General features: G+C 42.4%; 1 protein-coding gene across 2 annotated transcripts in view; it reads right to left on the bottom strand.

The window, feature by feature from the left end:
• The window catches only part of Prkd1 (protein kinase D1), a 304,282-nt gene extending 280,848 nt beyond the window's left edge, over nucleotides 1-23,434 (bottom strand). Inside the window, exon 1 of one of the 2 annotated variants that reach the window (XM_075947930.1) lies at nucleotides 22,971-23,434. In XM_075947930.1, the coding sequence (XP_075804045.1) occupies nucleotides 22,971-23,228 (258 nt within the window). In that variant the 5' untranslated portion in view covers nucleotides 23,229-23,434. The remainder of the gene's footprint in view (nucleotides 1-22,970) is intronic. The other variant, XM_075947928.1, reaches the window with a different exon arrangement.
• Between the last annotated feature and the right edge of the window lie 2,671 nt (nucleotides 23,435-26,105).

Genomic DNA, 26,105 nt, shown 5'->3' with positions numbered 1-26,105 from the left:
GGGAGTACCCAACCGCTTTCTGATTGGATTTAAGGTTTACTGCTATTATGTTGCTAATGGAATGTAAACAGTGTAAAGCTGACACACAAAGATACTTTTATACCCATAGAGTAGAGTATCTCTCCCCTTAGAGAAGCTTATCTTTGCAGTAAAAAGACAGATATGGGGTTTGTGAAGATCTTTTCCCATTCTGTAGGCTTCCTTTTATGCCCTATTGACAGTGTTCTTCACCTTTCCAAAGTTTTTAGTTTCATGGGATCCCATTTATTAAATGTTGATCTTAGTGTCTGTGCTATTGGTGTTCTGTTCAAGAAGTTGTCTCCTGTGCCAATGTATTCAAAGCTATTCCCCACTTGCTCTTCTATTGGGTAAAGTGTAATTGAATTTATGTTGAGGTCTTTGATCCACTTGGACTTGAGTTGTGTGCAGAGTAATAGATATGGATCTATTTGCATTATTCTACATGCTGATATCCAGTTATGCCAGCACCATTGTTGAAAATACTTGAGGGCTGATCTCTAAAATATAAAAAACTCAAGAAACTCGACATCAAAAAAATCCAATTAAAAAATGGGGTACTTACCTAAATAGTGAATTCTTAACAGAAGACTCAAATGGCAAAGTAACACTTAAAGAAATGTTCAATATCTTACTCCATAAGGGAAATGCAAATCAAAATTACTTTGAGATTGATTCCATCTTTTTGATAACATCAAAAACACAAGTGACAGTTTACACTGGAGAGGATGTGGAGCAAGGGAAACACTCCTACAGTGCAGACTTGTACAAACACTTTGGAAATCAATATGGTGGTTTCTCAGAAAATTGGGAATAGATCTACCTCAAGACTCAAAAATACCACTCTTAGGCATAAACCCAAAAGACGTTCCATCCTGCCACAAGGACACTTGCTGAACTATGTTCATAGCAACTTTATTTGTAATAGCCAGAACCTGAAAACAACCTCAATGTCCCTCTACTGCGGAATGGATAAAGAAAATGTGCTACAGTTACACAGTATAGTATTGCTCAGCTGTTAAAAATAATGACATTAGGAAATTTGAAGGCAAATGGATGGAATTAAAAAAGAAAAGAAATCTTTCTGATGAGGTAACCTATACCAGAAAGACAAACATGGTATGTATTCACTCATAAGTAGATATTAACTGTAAAGTAAAGAATAACCACGTTGAAAATCCACAGGCCTAGAGAGGCTAGGTAACAAGGAGGTCATTTGAGGAGATGCATACATCTCCCTGGAAAGGGGAAATAGAGATCGCCTCGTTGGACTGGGGGTGGGGGTGGGCGTGGGAACTTGAGGGATCTGGTTGGGAGATGGGTACAGTGGGACAGAGCTAAAAGAGATGACTGGAAAGGAGAGCTTTATGGAGTTGGGTGGAAGCTTGATACAAGGGAAACTCCCACGAGTCTATAATGATGGTCCCAGCTAAGCCTCCTGACTGGAAAGCCCCTGTGAACAGACTAATCACCATCCCAGTCATCATCAGTGAGCCTTCATCCAGTGACTGATGGAGGCAGACTCAGAGCCTCAGAGCCAAACTTTTGGGCCATGTTCTACACTCAGAGAGTCCTGTTGAGGAGAGGGAGGAGAGATTGTAAGAAACAGGGGGATCAGGAACACGTCACAGGAAAACTCACAGAAATCACTAAACTGGTTCATGGGAACTCACAGAATCTGAACCAACTGATGGAGGAAGGTCATTGGCTAATAAAGGAACTGCCTTGGCCCATTTTATTGGTTAGAACATAGGTAGGTGGAGTAAACAGAACAGAATGCTGGGAGGAAGAGGAAGTGAGCTCAGACTCCACAGCTCTCCTCTCGGGAGCAGACGCCTCAGAGAGACGCCATGCTCCCCGCTCCCGGGAAGATGCACGCGATGAAGCTCTGACCCAGGATGGACGTAGGCTAGAATCTTCCCGGTAAGACTGGTGCTACACAGATGATAAGAAATGGGCTAGTCCAGGTTCGAGAGTTAGCCTAGAAGAGGCTAGATAGAAATGGGCCAAGCAGTGTTTAAATGAATACAGTTTGTGTGTTGTTATTTCGGGCATAAGCTAGCCAAGCAGGCGGCCGGGGTGCTGGGAATGCAGCCCCGCCGCTCTTATTACTACAACCAACAACCAGGGAGCCTTCAAAGGACCAACAAATGCATGTGTATGACCATTGTGTAGCTAGTTCTATATCTGACAGTCCTGGCAATGGGAGCAGGGGTTGTCCCCAGTGCTTTTGCTGGTTCTTGGGAACCTATTCCTCAAGCTGGATTGTCTTGCCCAGTTTGAATGCTGCAGGAGGTACTTAATCTATGGCAGCTTGATATGACATGCTTTGCTGTAGCCCATGGGAGGCCTGCCCCTTCCTGAGTGATGACAGAGGGAAGAATTGAAGGGGAGTTGGGGGAGGGAGGATGGGGAAGGAGTAGTTGGGGAGACTGCATTCAGGATGTAAAATAAATAAATTTTTAAAATTTAAAAGTAAAAGAAAGAGATTAACACACAGATCCACAACTGGCTTAGGTGCAGAGACTAAGTAACTGCAGAGTGTTCTGCCCTCAATGGGACATCTATATCACACCCCTCCTCCTAGGGTTTAGGGATCCTTGCGAAAGAGGGGTTAAAAAAACTGTCAGAGCCAAAGGTGATCGATAGATAGACATCTACAAGAACGCAATGTTTTCAGGACACAATAGGGCAGATGTACATATGAACGCACAAGAGGTTGTGACAGCACGCACAAAGACCTGAGCAAACTCAAGCCAGAGGGGCTAGGTGGCCACAAAGTACAAACCCCAGGTAAATGGCTCTTGCTAATCCATAGCTTCCGGGAGATGGAGAGTTTGTTTTCTTTAGGACTGTGACATCTACAAGGTTTGATATGCTCCAGGGAATTGTCACAGCCTAAGAGTAGGTAGGCAGAAGAAATGAGACTTGGTGGCTTAATAAAATAAGGCCACAAAGTCATCGGATGAACATGGATTGGGGTAGAATTGTGAGGAATATAATAAAAACACAGTGCATGAAATCCACATAGAATTAATAAAGATATATATTTTAAAAGGATAAGTGAAGTTTAAACCAATAACTTGAACATTAAATTCTAAAACCCAAATAAACTTAAGAAGCCTTCTCACACCTAAAGTACCCCAAGGGTGCCAAGCACGTTTTACTTAAAACACCAGCACAGAAAGACAGTGCATCAAATGAAGAATCAAAAGAAAGCAAGTACATTCTGCTGAGTACATTTTTAACAGAAAGAAAGCTGGTAAGACATTTGACAAAATGCTAATGGTCTTTAACTGAGTGCTGTGATAATCTGAATTTCTCACTCCTCCTGCAGTCTGCAACGAATATGACACATTCATCGTCTACTGTTGCTGTAGCTCACTACCACACACGTGACTTCTCTCATGTTTCCTGGGATCAAATGCACCAAATTCATGCTCCCCGAACTAAGATCAGCATGTGTTTTCTCTGGAAACTCCAGAGGAGAAATCTCTAGTTGTGTAGCATCTTGTTTTGACTGTATTCATTTGGCCTATTTTCCAACTCTCAAAGCTCCTATGACTATTGTCACGTCTCCTAATAGTTCATGGCTCCAACTTCTGTTTTCCTCTTACAACGGCTCCAGCATCCCTTGGTTCTTAGCCCACCTCCTTCACCTGCAAGATCAGCAATAGAGAACCTGGTGCCATGTGCTGTTCACATAGCCTGCTCTACTCTCTCAGGCCCATCCAGGAGGGAAGACTCTTCACTTTTAAGAATCCGTACAATTGGCTTTAATTCACCAGAATATCCAGAAAAGAATCCCTTCCTCAAAATCCTTATCACATCTGCTAGTTTCCTCTTGTAAAAAAAAATAGCATTCACAGGTTCCCAGGATTAGAGTGAAAACATTGTTAAGGGCTATGATTCCACCTACAATACCTTTCCACAATTTTGAAAATAAAAGAAAAAAGATAACTGCTTAATTGAAGTAAAATTACAAGTTTCCATCTGGAAAAAAATAAATGGAGATGACCATGCAAAATCAAGTCCCCTTTCAAGCGGCCTTCAACAGCTGACCTGCCTTTTCTCAAGAGCCACGTTTCATAGCCTGACTTCCAAACCCGTAATCGCTAATATTACTTCAACATGGAATTTGTCAACAGAAACCACACATGCAGCAATAGGCAAAAGTCATACATGTCTTTATCCAAGGTGTGCCTGTAAATATATAAAGAATATCATTGTTCCTGCAGAACAAGACAATTTCAAAATGTTATATACCTTTTTTCCAAATAAAAAGAGACTTCTAAACGAGTCAGTGTATTTCTGAGCAGTTTCTCCCTCTTTGCTGACCTTGCTCTCTCTTATCCAGTGACGAGAATAATAAAATAAATGACAACTCAAAGGTACCGGAGTTTATATTTGTGTTATATTTGTGTTCTGTGTGTAAGCAGTTATATTTGTGGTAGCTGACAATTGTACTGAATCTGAAAGACAGTTTATTTTTATTTTAGTTAAGAAGAGCAAAAATAAAGATCAGAATAAGCAAAATTATTTGATATTTGAGACAAAAAATGTACATCTCTATTGCAGTATTTTGGTTTTATTTCCATTCAAAATGAGATAACCATCCACTCGTTTATGATATAAAGTATAAACTCTGTTATCTAGAAACTTTTGGTCAAAGACAACATTCTGAGCCAGAGAAATGGCTCAGGAGTTAAGAGCATGCACAGGTGTTCTGGAGGACCTGAGTTAGATTCTAAGGAACCCTGTCAAGTGGCTCACAGTAATCTGTAACTCCTGGGGAATCCAATTTCTCTGGCCTTTGTGGGCATCTGCACACACACGCACACACACGCACACACACACATGCCCATACACAAACAAACACACATGTGAAAATAATTCTTTATAAAGACCGTTCTAAAAAGAAAAAAAAGTACTTTAAAATCTATTGTTTTTAAGCTTATTCTAGGAAAGGTCTATAAAATGAACTTTTATAATAATCCAATGCCTTTCAATGAAATAAATTCTGCAAGTTTTTTTAACATATACAATTATATTTTAATTTCAAAAATATTTAAAATGTACAAAAAAGTGGTTACCAAAATATGAAAGTCAATACCTTTTTTTTAATTTATTTATTAAAAATTTCTGCCTCCTCCCCGCCACCACCTCCCATTTCCCTCCCCCTCCCCAGTTCAAGTTCCCCTCCCTCAAAATGGATGGAAATAGAAAACACTATCCTAAGTGAGGTAAGCCAGACCCAAAAAGAGGAACATGGGATGTACTCACTCATATTTGGTTTCTAGCCATAAATAAAGGACATTGAGCCTATAATTCGCGATCCTCGAGAAGCTAAATAAGAAGGTGAATCCAAAGACAAACATATAGGCATCCTCCTGAATATTAACCTTCATCAGGCGATGAAAGGAGACAGAGACAGAGACCCGCATTGGAGCACCAGACTGAAATCTCAAAGTGCAAGTTTTAACCTTACGTGTAGGGAGAGTCTTGGCAAAAACAGCCTCATGGGAACAAGGCTTGGCTTTTGACTCTTACGTTTTTACTTGAAACTCTAGCTATTTTAATGGCAAAAAAAAAATACAAATTAAAGGAATCCTGCAACAACAGAAATAAACAAAAACCACCAGGAATAAGCAGGGCAAAACACTGCCCTACTTAACTCAGTGTATTGACTCTTAAGGATAGGGGATCTAAGCACAGACTTATGAGACAGCTGTTCACTAGAAAGCACCTAGGACATCCAGTCTAGTATAGCCAGACACCCTGTTGCTTCGGCTTAGCCAAAGACTACCATGAGGTAATGGCAAAAAATGAGTGCTCTTGTAATTTATCCCATTGTACTGAAGCTTTCAAAGTCCCGAGTGCAGGCTGAAAAGATGGCTCGGTTGTCAAGGGCTCCCTCCAACTGCCCTTTCTGAGGACCAGAGTTTAGTTCCCGGTATCCATATTAGTTTCCCATATTTCTAGACCCAAAAAATCCAATACCTTTGAGCTCCACTGTTCATAGCCTGTGAGCATACCCACACACAAACAAATCCATAAAAAGAAACAATAGTTCCTGCACCCTTGCTGTGTACAGTGTCATTCAAGGCAGGAAAGCTCAGAAAGGAATCTAATGAAACTCTGGACGTCATTTAGGTCTAATCACGTCTTCCTACAATGTAGCTACAGCTACAGCCTGCGGAGCGTACGTGTAGGCTACAAGGGAAGTGCTAGTCTTAGCCTTATACACATTCAAAGGAATATAAGGCAATTTGCACTCGGAATAACGGACACTATTAATGAAGGGTGATCCCCAGCTTGTGACTGATCGTACAAAGAAGTTTACCTAGGAGGTGTTCACTCACTGTTGATAAATGCAAGGTATCAAATGCAAATCCACACACAAAAAAAGACACATGCAAAAAGAATGATTCGTTTCACCAATTTACAGTGGCAGCCTAGGTGTTTTACTTCTACTAGCCTGAACCACAAGAAGACCTGTAGAGCCTGACCCTAATCTTATTCCAGAAGACCCCTGTACCAACATCTCATTGGAAGGAAGAGTTCTGAACCAACAACTTAATTATCTTATGCAAAGTGTCTTGGGATCTTCAGATGAATGACTGGCATCTGGCATTTTAAAGATAAATGAGGATTAACAAGAATATATTTTGGTATGTTTGTTGTTCTTATCAATAAGTAATGATACAATACTCCAAATTAATTCTACTGCACATATATGGGTTACCTAAAAACAAACAAAACAAAACAAATACATTATGAATAACTACATGTATAATACATTGCAGGACATTTTAGAGTTGAAGAGGACCTCTAAACCAAGCAGCCATCTCTCTAAAACTCCAACACCCCAAAGCGAGCCTATTTCTAATGCTCTGTATTAGTGCCAAAGGCATGGGATGGAGGTGTTTTGCCACTCAATGTCCTTGTAGGGTTTTCCTTCAAAGTCACTAGGATTCCAGGTGACCATTAACTTGGATGTGAATTCCAAATGGAGGTAGCTTTCTGGACTAAAAAATAATTGAAACTAACATACATGTCATACCACATTACTAAAGTTAAAGTACTTTTAAAGTCAATTTCAACCAATATAATAGAAAAATTTAATATGTGTTTGTGCACGCACACACACATACACACCACTTGATAATTCCACGATTTCTGTTCAAAGCTATGATATTCGAGCAAGTGAGTCGAGAACTAGTGGTTGAAAGGAGGCAAGTTTCTACTCAGTAGCTGCGCAATTTTGGATAAATGATTTAGCTTCTCTGGCCTTATGTTAAAATGGAGATAAATAACCACAGTAGAGAATTCTGCTCTGAGGACTGAAAATGACAAACATCAAGAAGCCTGCCATAGACAAAAGGCAAGTTTTGTTCCTGGAAGCTTTCTTCTCTGCTGGCCATTGTGCCTTGAGAGAAACCACTAACTCAAGGTCCTCTGCCACTCCATGGAATTTTCCAGAGGAGGCCCTGGAACTTTGTCAACTATGACCCAATGCTCCAGAGACAAGCTCTCCCTCAATCACTACCAGGCAGTCATCCTGGAGCTGCTCAGAACTCACACAGAAGACACTCAGCAAATTACAAAACAGCATGAAGGGTTTGTAACCAGCCACTTCGCAGCCAGCTCCCCTACTGCTTGCTATTCCCCCATTTCTTAGTGGGGCCAATCCTGTTGATAAAATCCACAGAAGAAGTTTTGCAAGTACTTCTTTCCCCTGCCCCTTAGTTCCACTACTATCAAAATTCAACTAAGAGTTGTACTATCAAAATGGGTGCGGGGCTGTTAACCAACGCAACTGAACGTTATCACCAAAACTTAACTGATGAGAGTATCGGTTCTTATCATTAAAAAGCCAGATACTGGGCAGTATGCTTGTGATTACAGTGCTGGGGAGGTGGAGATGGGTAGATCCTCAGAGCTCCTTGGAAAGCCAAGTTAGCCTAGTCAAGGAACCCTGCAGGGGTCCCACTGAGAGACCTGGTCTCCAAAACAAATTGTGAGCCGGCAAAATGACTCTGTGGGCGTTCTACTTGCTGCCAATCCCGATAGAATCTCGTCATCAGAATTCACAGAATGTGAAAAGAGAACCAACTCCTCCAAGTTGTCCTCTAACCTCCAGAAAGATGACACAGCATGCATGCCCCCACACGGAGAGAGAGAGACAGAGACAGATGCAGAGACACAGAGACAGAGAGAGACAGAGACACAGAGAGAGACAGAGAGATACAGAGACACAGAGAGAGACAGAGACAGAGAGACAAAGACAGAGGAAATAAATAAATAGATGTAAAACAAAATCAAGGTGAACAGTACCAGAGGAATAACAGCAGAGGGTAGCCTCTGGTCTGCACACACATGTCCATGAGTACCTGCTCAGACTTACACGCAAATACCAAATTTGTTTAGAGCCTGAAGTACATCAGCTTACTCCTGCTTTTGGCCATGGTTTCACTCCAAACAATGCTCATGGTCACGTGGTCTTGACATCTGGTTCCACTATGCTGAAGGTCTAAATGGAGTAACCCATCTCTAAATCATTACAACTTTTCTGGCCATCCATGTTTTTTGTTGAGCTTGCCACTGCAGGAATGCTGAGCAATCCTTCTAGGCTGCTAAGTACCAACATCACCTTTGCATCTCAGAATTTATAGAAACCAGTACTAAGGAACAGACTTCTTAGCTGTATGCTGAGAAGTCTCCTGTCCTACCCAATAATCCGCTTTCTATGACAAAGAAGTCACTCTGGCATCTCGTCATTCCTCCGAGTCTTGAGCCAAATGTTCCAGGGCCTTGATAGGTCACCCTCTCTCAAGCATGGTCATGACATCCTGATTCTCTGAGAAAGATGCTGCCAATTTTAGTGAAAATAAGAACTCCTGGTACTACCAAGAATCCCTCCTGGACCCCAAGACTCAGGCCTACGGTCTTTCTTTTTCCATTTCTTTTTGTTGTTGTTGTTGTATTTTTAAAAATTTCTTTCCCCCTCCTCTACCCACCCAAAAGAAGACATTTTTGTGTCTTCTTACTTTTAAAACCTTCAAGGCAAATTTGCTCCCCAGGTCGTCTTGGGTATGTATTCTTCTATTGGATAGTGGTCAACTTATCAGGACTATCTTCTTGAAGGAAACTTTCTTTCCCTGTCCTAAATGCTAACAACTGCCAATAGCCACAAGTCTTGGGAAGGCATTGTGTGCCCAGCTCTCCTTCCTGACTGAACTGGGCTGGCTTGGGTTTGCACAGGTCTGGTGTATGCTGATGAAGCTGTAGTAGTTTTATACTTATAAATTCATATTTATAGCTAATCTGCTGTCTCCAGAAGCTGATGTTTCCTTATAGTCAGTGACCACCCCAGCCTCTATCTGCTCTTCTGTGGTTATCCCTGAACCCTGAGAGGAGTCAGTGGTATGTGTTCCATTTGGGGTGAGTCACCTCTTACTTTCTCAGCATTGGTTAGTTATGGGCCCCTGTGTTAATCACCATCTACTGCAAAAAGAGAATTCTTAGATAAGGTCTGGGAGACGAAATTGATCTACAGGTATAAGATTAAGTCATTGGGAGCCAGTTTAATAAGATGTCTATTTTAACAGCATAATAGTGGTAGATTTTTCATCCTATGATCTGTCTAGGCTTAATTTCTTAGCCACCCGTGAAGTGAGATTTATAGCCACTCAAAAAGAAAGTGGATATTTTCATGACATTGATGCCATTATTGAACCAGAAGGCATGGTTTTTCCAAACTAGTCATTATTATAATATGAAGGTTTTATATACATATATGTGTATCTGTCTGTGTGAGTACATGCAATGTGTGTGCTGGTGTCCCCAGAAGCAAGGTGGCTGCCCTGGAGCTGGAGTTAACAGGTAGTTCTGAGCACTTGGATGTGAGTATTCTAGAACAATTTTGACCTCTGGAAGAGCAGAACACACTACAGAACACTGAGTCATCTCTCCAGCCTAAAGGTTTATTCTACCTTTCATTGTTTAGGGCAAGGGGATGGTTCATCTAAGTGTGGGTATTCTAAGAGGCATAGATATCAGATGCCCCTAGAGATGGAGTTACAAGCAATATTAAACCACCCAGTGTGGGTACTGGGAACAAGACATGGGTCCTCCCCAAGAGCAGAAAAAGCTAACTTCTGAGTAATCATTCAGGGCACCATTGTCAATAGTCTGCAATTAAAAGAAGGGGTGTATTTAATTGACAAAAGACATTGAGAAACATTTTTCTTCAATAAACATTTAAGCAATGATAGATTAACTATCTCAAATAGTTAAAATCTCCAGAATTTAAGCCAAATGAAAAGTAGGCCTTGCTTCTCTAGTTATGATCATCCATTTGAAACTAAGAGAACGATTCGATGTCACTCCCATCATTGTGCAATTAATATGACTGATCGAATGACTTAGCAAAAGGCTTTACCTTTTTGGTATATCCAAAACTGACAGTTTAACCTAATGGGAAGAATTCTTTTATGATCAATTGAAAATAATTTAATTCATAAGAAAGTCTAAAATGTATACCAAGATGAAAGTGGCAGAATAAATTTCAAACCAAATACAAATTATTACAGGCCATAGTGATAGCTCAGCAGTTGAGAGCACTTGGTGTTCTTGAAGACCCAGGTTCCAGGTTCGGTTCCCAGCATCTACCTGGAGGCTTATAACTGTCTATAACGAAGCTCCAGGGGATCTATTACTGCTGTCTATGGGCTCCTGTATACACGGAGTATACAATATATTTGCTGAGGCACACAATTATACACATCAAATAAAATAAATATTTTCAAAATACATTAAGATCAACTTGAATCATTCAAAAAAATATAAAAAGCAAACTAAATTAATGGTACTTAAATTTGATCTTGAACAAAATTGGTCTTTACTTGATTCACAAACACACTTTTGTTTACAACATCTCAAGCGTGGTTTTGATACATTCAGACTCCTTCTCATCTTATTTGTTTGTTTGTTTTTGTGGGTTTTTTTTTTTTGGTGCAGGGCTTTTAGCCTAGGCAGACTATGGAATCTATATGCAGCTGAAATGCCTTTGGACTTCTGATCCCCTAGCCTCCACCTCCTAAACGTTGTGCTGCGACTATAGGCGTGTGTGTCACCATGTCTGGTTCATGCCACAATGATACAGAAGATCTGAAGTAATAAACTGATGCCATGAAGGATTTGCCAATAAAGTTGCATAGGAAATATGAAATGGCACAAAGTAGAATTTAGCCAGAAGAACATGACCTCCAAGACACCTGAAAGACAAGCAGTGACTGGCCAGACTTGTTAAAAACAGTAAAGAAAGAAAATTCTGTACCATAACTGAACTTTGGGGTTGCTGAAAAATTTTCTGCTAGTGTTTATTCACCAAGATTGTCCTCCAAATCGTCTACCCAGAACAAAGGCGGCGACCAGCCAACCAGCTGGCCATTAGGTCCATCTCTGTATCAAGGGTGCAGTCCAGAATCACAGCCACACTTAAGTCACGGCCTATCATTCGGTCTTCCAAGTGAGCTCTTATCAAGGAAGGCATGAATCACCCGTGTGGGAAGACAGCACCTGGGTAACAGCTATTTGAAGGGAATAACATTGATGCACTTAGGAAATAATTCTGGCAATATTTCTGCTGTGCAAATTTCCCACCTGCCCAAGTGGTCAAATTTGCAGTTGTCTGCCTCAGCTTAAATTTCTTCCAATGTGACTTGGGACTGGACCTAAAACAGATTTAAGGATGACAGTGTGTGTGGAATGCAGGAGCCTACGGTGTTTACAAGTTAGTAAAACCTTCTGTGCGCAGCAGGCTCCTCTTTGGGCACTAGCAGGAGCCTGCATCTGTTCTATTAAAGAGTTTCTCTTATATTAATCTCTAAGTGCACCACGTGATCTCTCACTGGGAAGGCATATGACTTCTGCAATAACCGGTTACCTAGGTAAAAAAGATCCCAAATACCCAGGTTAAAAATCTGTTCCTTAAATTGAGCCTTCACCATCTATTATTTCAGTGATTATTTTTCCTGAAGTGAGTTTCCACTGCCAAGGTGTGCCACACATTGCCACATCCCTCCAACATATACTTAGAAGGAATAACAAAACTCAATTGGAGCTTTACACTGATAGATGAAAAAATATGGTAATGCAGGCCGTGATCATAGCACATCTAAAGGAAAAGTTATTAAAGTTGAATACAGGGGTATTTTAAAGAAAGGAATGGCATATTGCTTGACTGAGCTCCCAGTAAGCATCAGGGGCATTACAGTCACACCTCAGTTCATATCTTTCGGGTGCTAACAGGCTTTGTGGGGTTCTGTCCCCATTTTATGCACAGGAAGCCTGATGCTTGGGAGGAAATCTAAGTAACAACTACAAGAAGGAATGGCTATAGTTCCTGAGGATTTCAATGGCCTGGTCTTCCACAAGAGCAAGCAATTCCTCTGTCCATTTTTAAGAGCAACACTAAAAAATAGAGCCAAAGAACAATGAAACGTTGAGCCAGATATCCTGGCTCTATAATGATAAAAATAAATAAATATCTAAATGGGTAATCAGTGAAGAAAGAGAGAAAGAGAGCAAAGTAAAGGATAATAAAAAATTGATGCAGATTAGATAGCACTACAACAATTAAAGAGATAAATATCTAATCAGTCATCTCAGTGAGGAAAGATTAGATCCTAAAGAAGGGTTGATATCCAAACACAGAAGGAACTCACATATCTCAGTAACAAGAAAATCACCTCTAAAAATCAAAGTATGGGCAAAAGAAAAACATAGAGTGGATCCACAAATATATTGCAAAAATATTTACTACCTAACCATCAGGGAAGTGTAAATCTGAACTGTATTGCCTCAAACCTGTTTGGAATAGCTACTACCAAAAAGACACGATAAACAAGTGTTGGTAAGAATGTGGACACAGGCCCTACATACACTGTTGGTTAGACATAAATCAGTAAAGCAACTCTGAAAATTCCATAAAGATTCATAAAGAAATAAGAATAAAAACATCATCTCACGTATGATTCCAAAGAAAATTTCTCTCTCTCTCTCCCTCCCTCCCTCCCTCCCTCCTTCTCCCTCCCTCTCTCTCTCTCCACACACACACACACACACACACACAGAGAGAGAGAGAAAGAGAGAGAGAGAGAGAGAGAGAGAGAGAGAGAGAGAGAGAGAGAGAATGTCTTTTGAAACATCAGTAACCCTGACTCAGAGATTACAATATTTGATGAATGAAGAAATGGTAACTCTTCAATGTTTCATCTCTCAGGTCTTTGCTATTTAATACGGGCTGTTTATTTCTACTTTTTTTCTTTTTGGTTTTTCAAGACAAGGTTTCTCTGTAGCTTCAGAGCCTGTCCTGGAACTAACTCTTGTAGACCAGGGTGGTCTCGAACTCACAGAGATCCATCTGCCTCTGCCTCCCAAGTGCTGGGATTAAATGCCTGCACCACCATCACCTGGCCTATTTCTACCTTTTGAACTGTACTTGATTCCCAACTCCCCACCACCCATCCCCAGCTCTAACTGTCTGAGGGCTTCATGAAAAGCAAGGTTAATACTCTCTCACAAAGCCTTTGTGGATGCCAATTCCTAAGCAGAATTCATATGGTACTGAGCAAAGAAACTGAAAATGTCCAAGATAACAGTAAGATCCAAATAAGCAATCATGTTATCCTATAAATTCAGCTGTAGGAGCACTGGGTACAGAAAAAAAAAAGCATGATCAAAATAAACTTTAAGATAATTGTATACTACAGCAGGCTTCAGTGGTCTCAAGATTTAATACGATCCTTCCAACTAGTGGAACCAGTGAGGGATATACGTGTGTGTGTACTCCATATGTACATACACACATGCATACATACATACCTACATACATATATATACATACAAATAGAGAGAGAGCCCTCGTATGTATGCATGTGTATATACACACATATAAGAAACTTTTAATTATTTCCAACATAAGTTAGAAAAGTTTCAAACAATAGTGTATATGCTTCTTTAGTGAACAGGATAACGCTGCCTGTGGAGCCTCGCACTATCAGAAAGACAATCTGTCAAGCACATTCACGCTTTTCGCTACCACCTTCATCGTGACACTCATTCTTGTCAAGCATTTTATGACACCCATGAAAAAGTGGCCGCCGACAATCAAGGAGAGAAACTCTTGGAAACTCTTGAATTCGTGCCTGGATACAAGCAGTAGATTCAGCAAATTCCTCATCAGTCAGGTCTTTAGTTGGAACAGATGCCGACGTACCAGGAACGGGTACATTTTTTTCTCTTTTTCACCAAAATAAGTTGAACAAAATTCCCGAATGATTGCATATTTTAAAATCTAAGCTGTATTTGCCAACACTGTTAAGTTGCTGTATCAACTGTCTCGCTTCAACCAAATACAACCTTTTGCAAGTTTGGGAGAAACTTCTAAAGAGGAAACTGTGGTCTGGACAGGTTAGTTGTTTCTGAAGATAAAGTGCATTTACAACATGTTTGGTTTTTTGCCTTTCTATGTATTCAAACTACATGATATTCTATAATTACGTGTTGTCCACATAATTCAAGAGATTGTTTATTTAGTAATTTGGTTTTGGTTTTAATGTGAGACCAGTAAAGTCAGAAAAAAAAAACATGATATGGGATTTTCTGTTGCCAAGTAACATCTAGAGGTCATTTTATTACACGATTTTAATGTATTTGCCAATATCGGAAGGATTTATAGGAAAATTTTCATATATTTTTATACATGAGAACTATTTTGCCTATAAGTGAGCCAATCGTCTTCCTAGTTTATAAGTCCTATCATTAGAAGACCATGACATCATGCCCTCTTTGTTTTAAATTGTGTAACACCCTGTACCATTAAAAAAAAGTTTCAAGAAAATGAAAGCCCGTTTTCACACCTGGACCACAGAATAAGACTGATAAAACTGGAAGGTAAGTCAGCACTTTAACAGTATCCTACACTTCGACTTCTACTTGTGGTAATCACTTGCATGAACCAAGGGGACTACTACTCCCAACACATTAAAAACAAACATTACGCCAGGCTTGCTGGTGCACACCTTTAATCCCAGGAGGCAGAGACAGGAAGACCTTTGTGATTTCGAGGCTAGTCTAGTAGTCTACAGAGTGAGTTCCAGGACAGGCAGAGCTGTTGTTACACACAGAAACCCTGTCTTATCACCTCCAGCTGGACTACATTTTATCTACCCTTAATGCAATCTGAGTTCAGCATGCGATATGGATTATAGTACCAATTTCTTGATGTGGGTGCTTTATGTTTACCTGCAAATGCAGCTTGCTTGGTTTTGTTTAACTTGGATGCACAGTGTGAATACATTAGTCTTTGAGGAATTCTGAAAGGACGAGCCTTGAGCAGCTCATTCAAAGTACAGCAGCTTCTAATACTTGCCCTGCAACAGACCAAGGATAGTATTGCTGAGCCCTACAGCATGCTCTCATTAACACTGCAACTTTCCTTCACATTTCTTTTGCTAGCAAGATAACAGTGTATAATGGGAACTTCTGATGATTGACAGGTGGTAGCATCTACCGTACACATACTTACCAGGCAGTGACCTCAACACTTTGTACATATTATCTTCACACGCAAAGTAATGTTAGAGAACTTATAACCATAAAGTCATACACCTACACATTTTATAGTGTTTAAAAAGTTCATTTTAAAAACCATGCATAAAATGATAAAAACTTATATGTAATAATCTCGGGGGGGGGAGAGTAATAATGATTGGCAAAATAAAGTTTGGAATCTTCCTTAATAGTTCAGCATAAGTTTGATAAGACCAGTGTCATAGAGTTTCTTATGCTATGATGAAGCACTATGACCAAAAGCAATTTGTAGAGAAATAGGTTTAAGCTTACACTTCCACATCACAGTCCATCTTAGAAGGCAGTCAGGAAAGGCACTCAAGCAGGACAGGAACCTGGAGGCAGGAACTGATGCAGAGGCCATGGGGAGGTACAGGTTACAAGTTTGTTCCCCTGTGGCTTGCTCAGCCTGCTTTCTTATAGAAGAGCCCCTGGGCCGTCCCTAACAATCACTAATTAAGAAAATATCCTATAGGTTTGCCTACAGCCTGACCTTATGAAGGCATTTTCCCACTTGAGAGTCCTTCTTCCCAAATACCTCTTGCTTGTGCCAAGTGACATAAAACTGAGCAGAACTTAACCTCCATTAAGTATGGTATTTCAGGGGAAGTTTTAAATTGAGTAATTTTCTAATCTAATCTATGCAGGCACCACCACTCAACACACTACAATCGTGTTCTTTCAAATATCTTGGACTTGAATCTAAGGGCTTACATTAAAGCTTATACTATCCAACAAAGTCTGCATAGCTTTCTGTTTTCCACATCAGAATTTCAAAGATTATTCTTCCTGTGAAATCTATGACAGACACAGTTTACACCTTTGGGAGAGATATCTTTGTACTAATACAGAAATACCAAGCGAAGTGACTGCTCCGTGCTGTGAAACAGAATACAACAGAAACTTTCCATCTTGAAGTCCACATTATAATGTATAAAACAATACTTCAGTATGTGGATGCTGGGCCTAAATAACCAGCTCTTCATATGTACTTCAAAACTACGTATGAATTCATTGCACATGTGTATACATTACACAAAAACTCTGTGCACCCAGGCTGAGCATCCCTAATCCAAAATCTTCTGACACTTCTTGAGCATCAATATGACACAAGAAGGAAGTTCCATACCTGTCTCCATGCAACCACTAACAGTCGAGATGAATATTTAAATACTAAAAAAAATAAATAAAATAAAAATTGTCTGTGTAAGCATGGGTCTAATCCCAGAGATATCTCATTATTCGTGTTATGAATATTACAACATCCAGAAGAACCCAAAGTCCCAAACTCCCCTTGTTCCAAGACTTTTGTACAAAGGATACTTAATCTGTTCAGGACATTTATGTCACAATATACTATATAACCCCAATGAAATCAAGGTACATAAGCTACTAAGCTTGAAAGTAAACATTAAATTGGAAATACATGTTACTATGTTTTTTTAACAGTCACCTACTAAAACGCCAAATTCTATACTTTATCATTAAGTCAGAAATTAGTAGTATACATTATGTCCAAAAATAAAATTAGAACAAAAATATACACCAAAGACTCTCATTAGTTTAAGAGGTTTTTGTTGTCTACACACCCAGGGGTGATCCACCAGCTAATTACTTCCAGCTTTCTCAATCTGTGTGAAAGTGGAATGGCTAAAATTAACCATAAGGGTTAAAAGGGACACCGTAACTGTTAAGAAAACAATACATAATTAAGAATGTAAAACAATGGCACACAAAATAATGCTACTATCAAACCAAGGCTCTAACCTTGTTACTCTGGTAACTATTTTCCACTTAAAAGTTCATACTTTAATTTCCTCAGTCAGGAAGACCAGTGTTAAAGGTAAAGCTTAGGTCGGGTGTCTTACAGATACTATCACACTAGTAAGGGTGTCCAATAGGGGAGCTCTGGTTGTCCTTTTAATAAGATTAAACCCAAATGAACAGGAAGCCACATAATTGTACTGTACACCACTCAACGCCCTTTGAGTTCTAAATGTTCGGGCACACCTGTGTATGCACATATGCTAAGGTTTATGGTGCACCTGCGTGCACACACATGCTAAGGTGTATATGTGCACCTGTGTGTGCACACGTGCTAAGATGTATGGGCGCACCTGTGTGCATGTGTGCTAAGGTATATGGGTACACCAGTGTGTGCACACATACTAAGGTGTACATGTGCACCTGTGTGTGCACACGTGCTAAGGTGTACGGGCACACCTGTGTGTACACATGTGTTAAGGTGTACAGGTGTACCTGTGTGTGCACATGTGTTAAGGTGTACAGGTACACCTGTGTGTCCATGTATGCTACGGTGTACAGGTGCACCTGTATTTGCATGTATGCTAAAGTGTATGGGTGCACCTATGTGTGCATGTATGCTAAGGTGTATGGGTGCACCTGTGTGTGTACACGTGCTAAGGTGTACAGGTGCACCTGTGTGTCCATGTATGCTAAGGTGTACAGGTGCACCTGTGTGTCCATGTATGCTAAGGTGTATGGGTGCACCTATGTGTGCATGTATGCTAAGGTGTATGGGTGCACCTGTGTGTGTACACGTGCTAAGGTGTACAGGTGCACCTATGTGTGCATGTATGCTAAGGTGTATGGGTGCACCTATGTGTGCATGTATGCTAAGGTGTATGGGTGCACCTATGTGTGCATGTATGCTAAGGTGTATGGGTGCACCTGTGTGTGTACACGTGCTAAGGTGTACAGGTGCACCTGTGTGTCCATGTATGCTAAGGTGTACAGGTGCACCTGTGTGTCCATGTATGCTAAGGTGTACAGGTGTACCTGTGTGTCCATCCATGTATGCTAAGGTGTACATGTGCACCTGTGTTTGCATGTATGCTAAGGTGTACAGGTGCACCTGTGTGTCCATGTATGCTAAGGTGTACAGGTGCACCTGTGTGACCATGTATGCTAAGGTGTACATGTGCACCTGTGTTTGCATGTATGCTAAGGTGTACAGGTGCACCTGTGTGTCCATGTATGCTAAGGTGTACAGGTGCACCTGTGTGTCCATGTATGCTAAGGTGTACAGGTGCACCTGTGTGTCCATGTATGCTAAGGTGTACGGGTGCACCTGTGTGTGCATGCGTGCTAAGGTGTACGGGTGCACCTGTGTGTGCATGCGTGCTAAGGTGTATGGGTACACCTGTGTGTGTACACGTGCTAAGGTGTAAAGGTGCACCTGTGTGTCCATGTATGCTAAAGTGTACAGGTGCACCTGTGTGTCCATGTATGCTAAGGTGTACAGGTGCACCTGTGTGTCCATGTATGCTAAGGTGTACAGGTGCACCTGTGTGTCCATGTATGCTAAGGTGTAAAGGTGCACCTGTGTGTCCATGTATGCTAAAGTGTACAGGTGCACCTGTGTGTCCATGTATGCTAAGGTGTACAGGTGCACCTGTGTGTGCATGTATGCTAAGGTGTACAGGTGCACCTGTGTGTGCATGTATGCTAAAGTGTACAGGTGCACCTGTGTGTCCATGTATGCTAAGGTGTACAGGTGCACCTGTGTGTCCATGTATGCTAAGGTGTACAGGTGCACCTGTGTGTCCATGTATGCTAAGGTGTACAGGTGCACCTGTGTGTCCATGTATGCTAAGGTGTACAGGTGCACCTGTGTGTGCATGTATGCTAAGGTGTACAGGTGCACCTGTGTGTGCATGTATGCTAAAGTGTACAGGTGCACCTGTGTGTCCATGTATGCTAAGGTGTACAGGTGCACCTGTGTGTCCATGTATGCTAAGGTGTACAGGTGCACCTGTGTGTCCATGTATGCTAAGGTGTACAGGTGCACCTGTGTGTGCATGTATGCTAAGGTGTATGGGTATAAGGTGTAGGTACACAGCCTGCTATGAATTCAGTCTACGTCATCCTCTGAGATGTTGCTACCTGTTCCATGATAATTCCTTCTCATTTGATGTAGTCAACATTCCTTTGACAGGACAAAGTAGAAGGGTCTCAGTGAAAACAGAAGCCATACATACTGATTAAGGAACAGATCTTTATATATAACCAAGTTACAATGGTATACACATGCAAAGTGAAGACATTAAATGACTAAACACTGTAAAGCAGACTTTACCTCAGCTTCCCAAAAAGACAGAGCTAATAACATCCTATATATTCCTACATTCTTCCATGCAAAGAAAGAGATCACCTCAGATTACACTAAACATTAGGTTAAAAAAAAGTATTAGGAACTTTTATAACTCAGTAAATGATAAGGATCGAACACCTTAAAAGAACTTCTGTCGAATTGCCATCTAATTTCTTCAAGAATAAACACATATCTGATATTTTCTAAACCTAAAAATTAAGGGAAAACTATATTGTTAAGATCTACACATTAACAAGAACTTCAAGCCAAGTTTCTCGGGTACAGCCACTCTCCTGTTTAATCCTGTCCATCTCAGGAACTCTTCCCCCAAAGAAGGTCCCATGAATAATACCATTGAAATCTACTGAACTGTCAGTTAACACCTCCAATGAGTTAAACTAGGAACATCTCTGCAGTACTCAGGAGCTCCTGAACATAGACTAGATTAAAAATACTCCTAATACTGAAGCAATAAGAGGGAAGGACTATGAAAATCAGGAGAACCTTCTCTTTAAAAGCCTAAATGCTAAACTGCAAATGGCTTGAAAAGGGTGGGTTCACCCTTTTTAATATTAGTATTCTCATTCATCATTCTCCCTTTCTCTTTCTGTCTCTGTCTCTCTCTGTATGTGTCTCTTTCTGTCTCTCTCTATCATCCTTTCTCACAGTTAATGTCTTCATAAAGTATAGTAGAAAAGATGGGAAAAGCACAAAAGCCCCACCCCCACACACACACATAAACACACACACGCTTCCTTACTCCACGCAATCAAGCTGCCCACTCCTGCTGCCACACAGTACAGAATCCTTTAAGTCTTATTTCTGCCCGGAAAAGTAACATATCCCAAAACCAATGTAGAAGATACATGGATAACGAATTATATATAGGTAGATAGATGATTGAGAGTTACCTGATATATATATAAATGAATGAAGGGGTGGCAGATGATAAGAGAGGACAAGGACAGACAGTGGGTGATTGATGTCTAGATGGATAGATGATAGAGTAACTAAAAAGACACACGGTCTAGACCCATTATCTTGTATATTTTACTTATAATATTATGGATACACATAACATAAAAATTCACATTTCAAAATCATTCATCCTTGCCATAAACATTTTTTAAAAGATCATGGCCAGGAAAACTTTTCAAACTTTTCTTTTGGCAAGAAGCTACAGAATAAAGACAATAAAGACAGGATTCCCCTTAGAAAGCACCAATGGGACTGGTGTCCTCTCTTCCCAGCATTCCTGCAGCTCCCCCACCCGTACCATCTTGGCTCCCAGCTAAGCAGTTCCTGACTGGACTCCAGTTTTCTTTCGGCCACAACATTTTTGCCATTCTAAAACACCCTGCACACAGCTAACATGTGTTTCAGATAGGCCCTGGTATGGTTATCTCTCTTGGGAAGATTGCTGAGTTTTTTTTACAATGTAAGTTTCTAATCATCTCAAGGCTTTTCTTCTAAGTGAACCTTGCCTACACATCCTACTGATGATGCTCCAGCCTCTTGCATCCCATCGGTCTTCTTGCCGCCACCTCTCCCAGGTACTGGTAACAATCTCCAGGTAGCAGCACCCTGAGTCAACTGGAATTCACTGTCCAGCCAAAATCCCAACCCAAAACCTTCAAACCACGCATGTTGTTCCCCCATTCAAAAACTTCATCAAGGAGAGAGACAGAGGGAGAGTTTATTTGCGTCAAACAAAGTTTGTCCATGTGAATCTAGCCCACTCTCTCATTTTCTTTAGAATCCACCGTTACAATTTCATGGAACCTAATGGCCTCTGTGTGAAAGTTCATCACATGTGGTGTGTATGCGCCTGTGACAGAGATTTTTAATTAACTAATTAGTGTCCTAACGGAACTATTTAAGGCTAGAGTACGACAGTCAGAGCTTAGAATATGTGTTTCTTCACAATCTCAAGGAAGAAGGGGGCTGGACTCAGTGCCATTTTTAGACTTCAAGGAAGCTACAAGCGGTTCAATTACATGACATAAAATATCACTCCTTTTAATTAACAAAACTTCAAGGGACTCACTGTTACTTGAGTCTGGCCTCTAGAATTTTCACTTCCTGGATTAGAGAGGACTCCCCAGCTCTTCCCTAGGATCTGTGTGCCCACAGCCACTATTAATACTGCTCAAAAACTAGCGCATTTCTCTCCAAACAGTTTAAGAAAATTCGCTCTTGGCTATTCATTAAAAGGTGAGAAGTAGCCAGTCAGTCCTCAGGGGCTGAAATCCAGCACCTTTAAGTACCTCCTCTCTCCTCCCCAGAAGCCTGGCTGTTCACACTGTGAAGAGTGGCGCCATGGGCCTTCCCCCTCCCCCACATTCGATGGCCTCTTTCCATGAAATATCCTTCTGGATGGCTACAGAGATAACCTAAATTAAAAAGTGCGCTGGAAACAGTGATGGGTGGCCTAGCCCAGCTTTATGGGCCTTCCCCAAACAGTCTGGTGGCCGCTATCCAGAGTTCCCCCACAGCCTCAAACTTAAGAGCAAAGCCAGCACTGGCTGTTCCTGGAACCCTAGACCCTCGCTGTTCCAGTCTTCCAAGATCAGGGCGTGGAAAATGAAGCCAGATTTACAGAAAGACTGTAAATTTCAGGTTTTATTGTTGGAAAATGTTTCTGAGCTCACACAGAGGTGGTACTCAATTCAGGGAGGACTTGGGTAGTGGTGCACCAACTGCTCGGTTGTTTTCACAGCTGGCCTGCTCAATCACCCCCTTTTTTAAAAAGCACTATTGACAGGTGAGAAATTCCTGGCGTCGAGGTCACAACCGGAACTCCTCAGCATCAATTAGAGCCCAAAGAGCAGGATGGAGTAGAAGGGAGGGGTGCTGCAAATGCACTGGGCTCGCCCGAGGGAACTCTGGCGCTGGAAAGCGGATCTAGCACCAGGTAGGCTCCGGTCCAGGGCAAAGAGTCAGGACAGCCAGGCAGTCTCAAGAATATGCTCGAACACGAGGAGAAAAGTGCAAGATTCCTTGAACTGTCACCGGAGGAAGGGGAGTAAAGGAGGAGAGGAGGCAGATGTACCAGCGGAGAAGGGCTGGAGATCAGTCCTGAGAGGACTGCGGGGCAGAAGAGCGGTGCCTGGGGTGAGAACATGCAACCCGGCCACCGCCAGGCTGCATGGCGCAGGCGAGGCCGCTTGCAAAGTTGGCGGGCCCGGGGGCACCTTACCTTCTGGTCCACGATGGAACAAGCCATCTCTCGGACGTGCGCCAGGCTGTAGTCGCCGGAGGAGTCCTGCAGGAGCAGCACCGGCTCGCGGCTCAGGCCGATCTGCAGAAGGAACGAGATGCCCCCCGCCGGGGCCGCCCCGGGCGCCGGGAAGGGCGAGGGCCCGGAGCCAGGGACCAGAGCGGCGGCAGCGGCGGCCACAGCGGCCGCGGCGGGCAGCAGCGGGCTGGGCGGCCGCAGGAGCGGAGGGGCGCTCATCGCGCGAGTGAGCCCCAAAGTTTGGCAGACGTGGGACGCGGCGACGCTGCCAGCGGCGGCCGAGAGAAGGCAGCAAACTTTCCGGGAAAGTCGACGAGCGGCCGGGGGCAGGCGAGGGCGGGAACCGGAGCGGCGAAGATGGCCGAGCGGAGCCCGGGCCGAGCGGAGCGAGCCGGGGAGCGCGCGGCAGAGCGGGGGGAGGCGCCCAGCTCCAGCCGCCGGGGCGCGCTCAGCTCCGGGGACCGCGGCGGGTCCGCGCGGCCGGCGCCGGCGGGGCGGGGCGGGACGAGGGCGGCGCCGCCGAGCTGACAAGGGGAACCGGAGCCCGCCCGGCGGGGAGCCGCCCCCTGCGCGCTGCAGCCGCTCAGGCCCACTCTGCAGCCCCGAGCGCCGGACCCGCCCATTCGGGGCAGTCCTGGCCACCTCTTGCCAGCGCTCCCACACTACGCACTTCCACCAGCCAGGCGACTTTGGGTGCACCCCGGAACGCCAGGCCCGGAGCCCACTTACGTGGTCCTCCTTCTGAGAGTCCTCGAGTTTGTTAATGGGTAGGCGGCCAGTCCGCTGAGGTAGCTGAGGTATTTAAATCCGTGTGTCTTTTCTAATAGTCCATCTTAAAGCATCAACCACACCAGCTCCACCCACCATCTCCTTAAGGGCAGGCAAGACTAAGGTCTGAATAAGGCTCTTGCTTTCTACTTTGTGTTTGAACTCCTGTGTTGAAGCCTCTTCGGGAAACTGTTCTCTGCTTCTGTCCACCTAAAACCCGCTTTCTAGGAGTGTTTCCAGCCCCACACCCGCAGCACCCACAGAATGGTCAGTCTGCACTTATTTTAATCTAATCATACTGGTGGCTGGGCAAAGAGAGGTATTTCCCAGCCCATACACCCTGATTCTTTGAGTATGTAGATTTACAGGAGCCCTATTTGGTTTAACAAGCAGCAGTGATAGTTGTCAGATACCTTCTGAGAATTCTTAATAAATTCCGAAGGGGCTCCATCTTGTCAAGCCTCCTTGTCACATTGGCTTCCCCAGTGTGTCCTCTTACATGCATGAGAAAACACAAACCATTTTGCGTGTTTTTCTTTGCAGTGCGTTAATTAATTAATTCTGTCTGGTCTTGACTAATGTTTCTCTTCTGGTCCAGGACATTGGAAGATAGTTTTCTACGGAGTTGTGTTGTGTCTCAGTAACAGAATCTTGAAATCCCCAGCTACATGTGTTCATTCACTGGGTTGATGCTACAGAATACTGTTTGAGTGGGCAGAGTGGAAGTGTCCCTAAGTTTACAGGGTACGTTATCTAGTTTTACCTAAGAGTGGCCAAGTGGGAGACGTCTGTGTTTTCTGTCACAGCTCTGAACTGAGGGCTTCTCTGTCCCAGAGTCAACTGACACCAGCTTCCCATGAAGTCCGACTAGGTTCTTGCCATAACAGATTACACTGGACATATAAAAGTAAGTCAATAACATTACATAACAGATTACACTGAACATATAAAAGTAAGACAGTCAATAACATATTACATAACAGATTACACTTGACATATAAAAGTAAGACAGTAAATAAGGTTAGTTCCAACAGCAACAGCTGTCATAAGTAACAGTAATTTAGTGGTTAAGGGCAGTACTGTAGTCAAGAGCCTGGAGAAAGGCTCTATACTTTAGCCAGTGAAGAAAACAAGATTTTTCTGGTATATTTCCAAGTGAGCCAAGGCCTGGTTGATGGAAAGGGACCAGTCTTAAGGGTAATGGCCTTCTAGTCATAAGGAACAGAAAAGACCCCAACAGAGGACTGCAGTTGGCTTGTTCAAGGCACAGGAGCAGAGGGATGCAAGTGGGTGAGAGGAAGCTGGGGGGCGGGGCAAGAAACCAGCCCTTCAAAGCTATGGTAAATTGTTTCTGTTTCATGCTCAGGACACTGCTGAGCCACTGGGATGATTATAACAAGAAGAAAGCCAATGTGATTAACATGTGCTCAAAGATAACGCTCTGGCTTTGCAGGAAACAAATTATAAGAGAAAGGAATAAAGCCAGAGGCACTGGATAGGCGACAAGAGCTGTCATTCCCTTTCCAGGACCGTTGTGATGGTGGTGAGGATGCTAAGAAATGAAAAGTTATAGTTTCTAATTCAGAGGCTGAACCGAAGGTCTTTGCTGCTTCATCAAATTCATAAGCAGTGAGGTAAAAGAGGTGTCATGAAGGACTCCAAGGTTTTCAAGAAATTGGCATGTTGCTGCTGATAACTGAGACATAAGACAGCAAAGAAGCAAGTTGGGGAGAAAGAAGATTCATTCTCTGAGCATTTAAGTTTGAAATGCATCAGGCATTCATCTGGTAATAACTAGAACTGGGTTTTTCAGCCCCACATTCAAGAAGAGTCAGAACTATATGTGAAATCATTTCCAAGTTGTATTAGACAAGATCTCTTGAAACAGCTTGGCATACTCGTCAGTTATACGAGATTTGTAGGAACATGGGTGAACCACGTTGGAAGAAAAAAACTGTGAATAACTCCTTATGCTATATCAGTGATGTGAAAGATTCTTGTAAGTGCTAGAAGTAGTGAAAAGAAAGAAAAGACAGAACCAACCCGGAAAATTGAAATCACTTTTAAGAAACTTAACCATTCCAGAATGTAGAAGAGTAAATGAAACAAAACCAGGAGGAAACAAATGGTAAAGCTACCAGAACTTTCCATAACCAACAGAAACTCCCCATAGTGCTGGTTGTTACGGTTTTCTCTCCTATGGGGAGCCGGAGTTGAGACAGCTTCTCACTCTGCAGCCAAGCATGTCCTGAAACTGTGATCCTGTTTCCTCCTCACAGGACCTGAGAACTCAGCCATGGGCCACACCCAATGAGTATGGAAATTGTT

Source organism: Microtus pennsylvanicus, chromosome 14, assembly GCF_037038515.1.
Source record: "Microtus pennsylvanicus isolate mMicPen1 chromosome 14, mMicPen1.hap1, whole genome shotgun sequence".
NCBI classification, from domain to species: domain Eukaryota; kingdom Metazoa; phylum Chordata; class Mammalia; order Rodentia; family Cricetidae; genus Microtus; species Microtus pennsylvanicus.
Note: the sequence above shows the minus strand (reverse complement) of the source record. Positions and strands in the feature narration are given on the sequence as shown.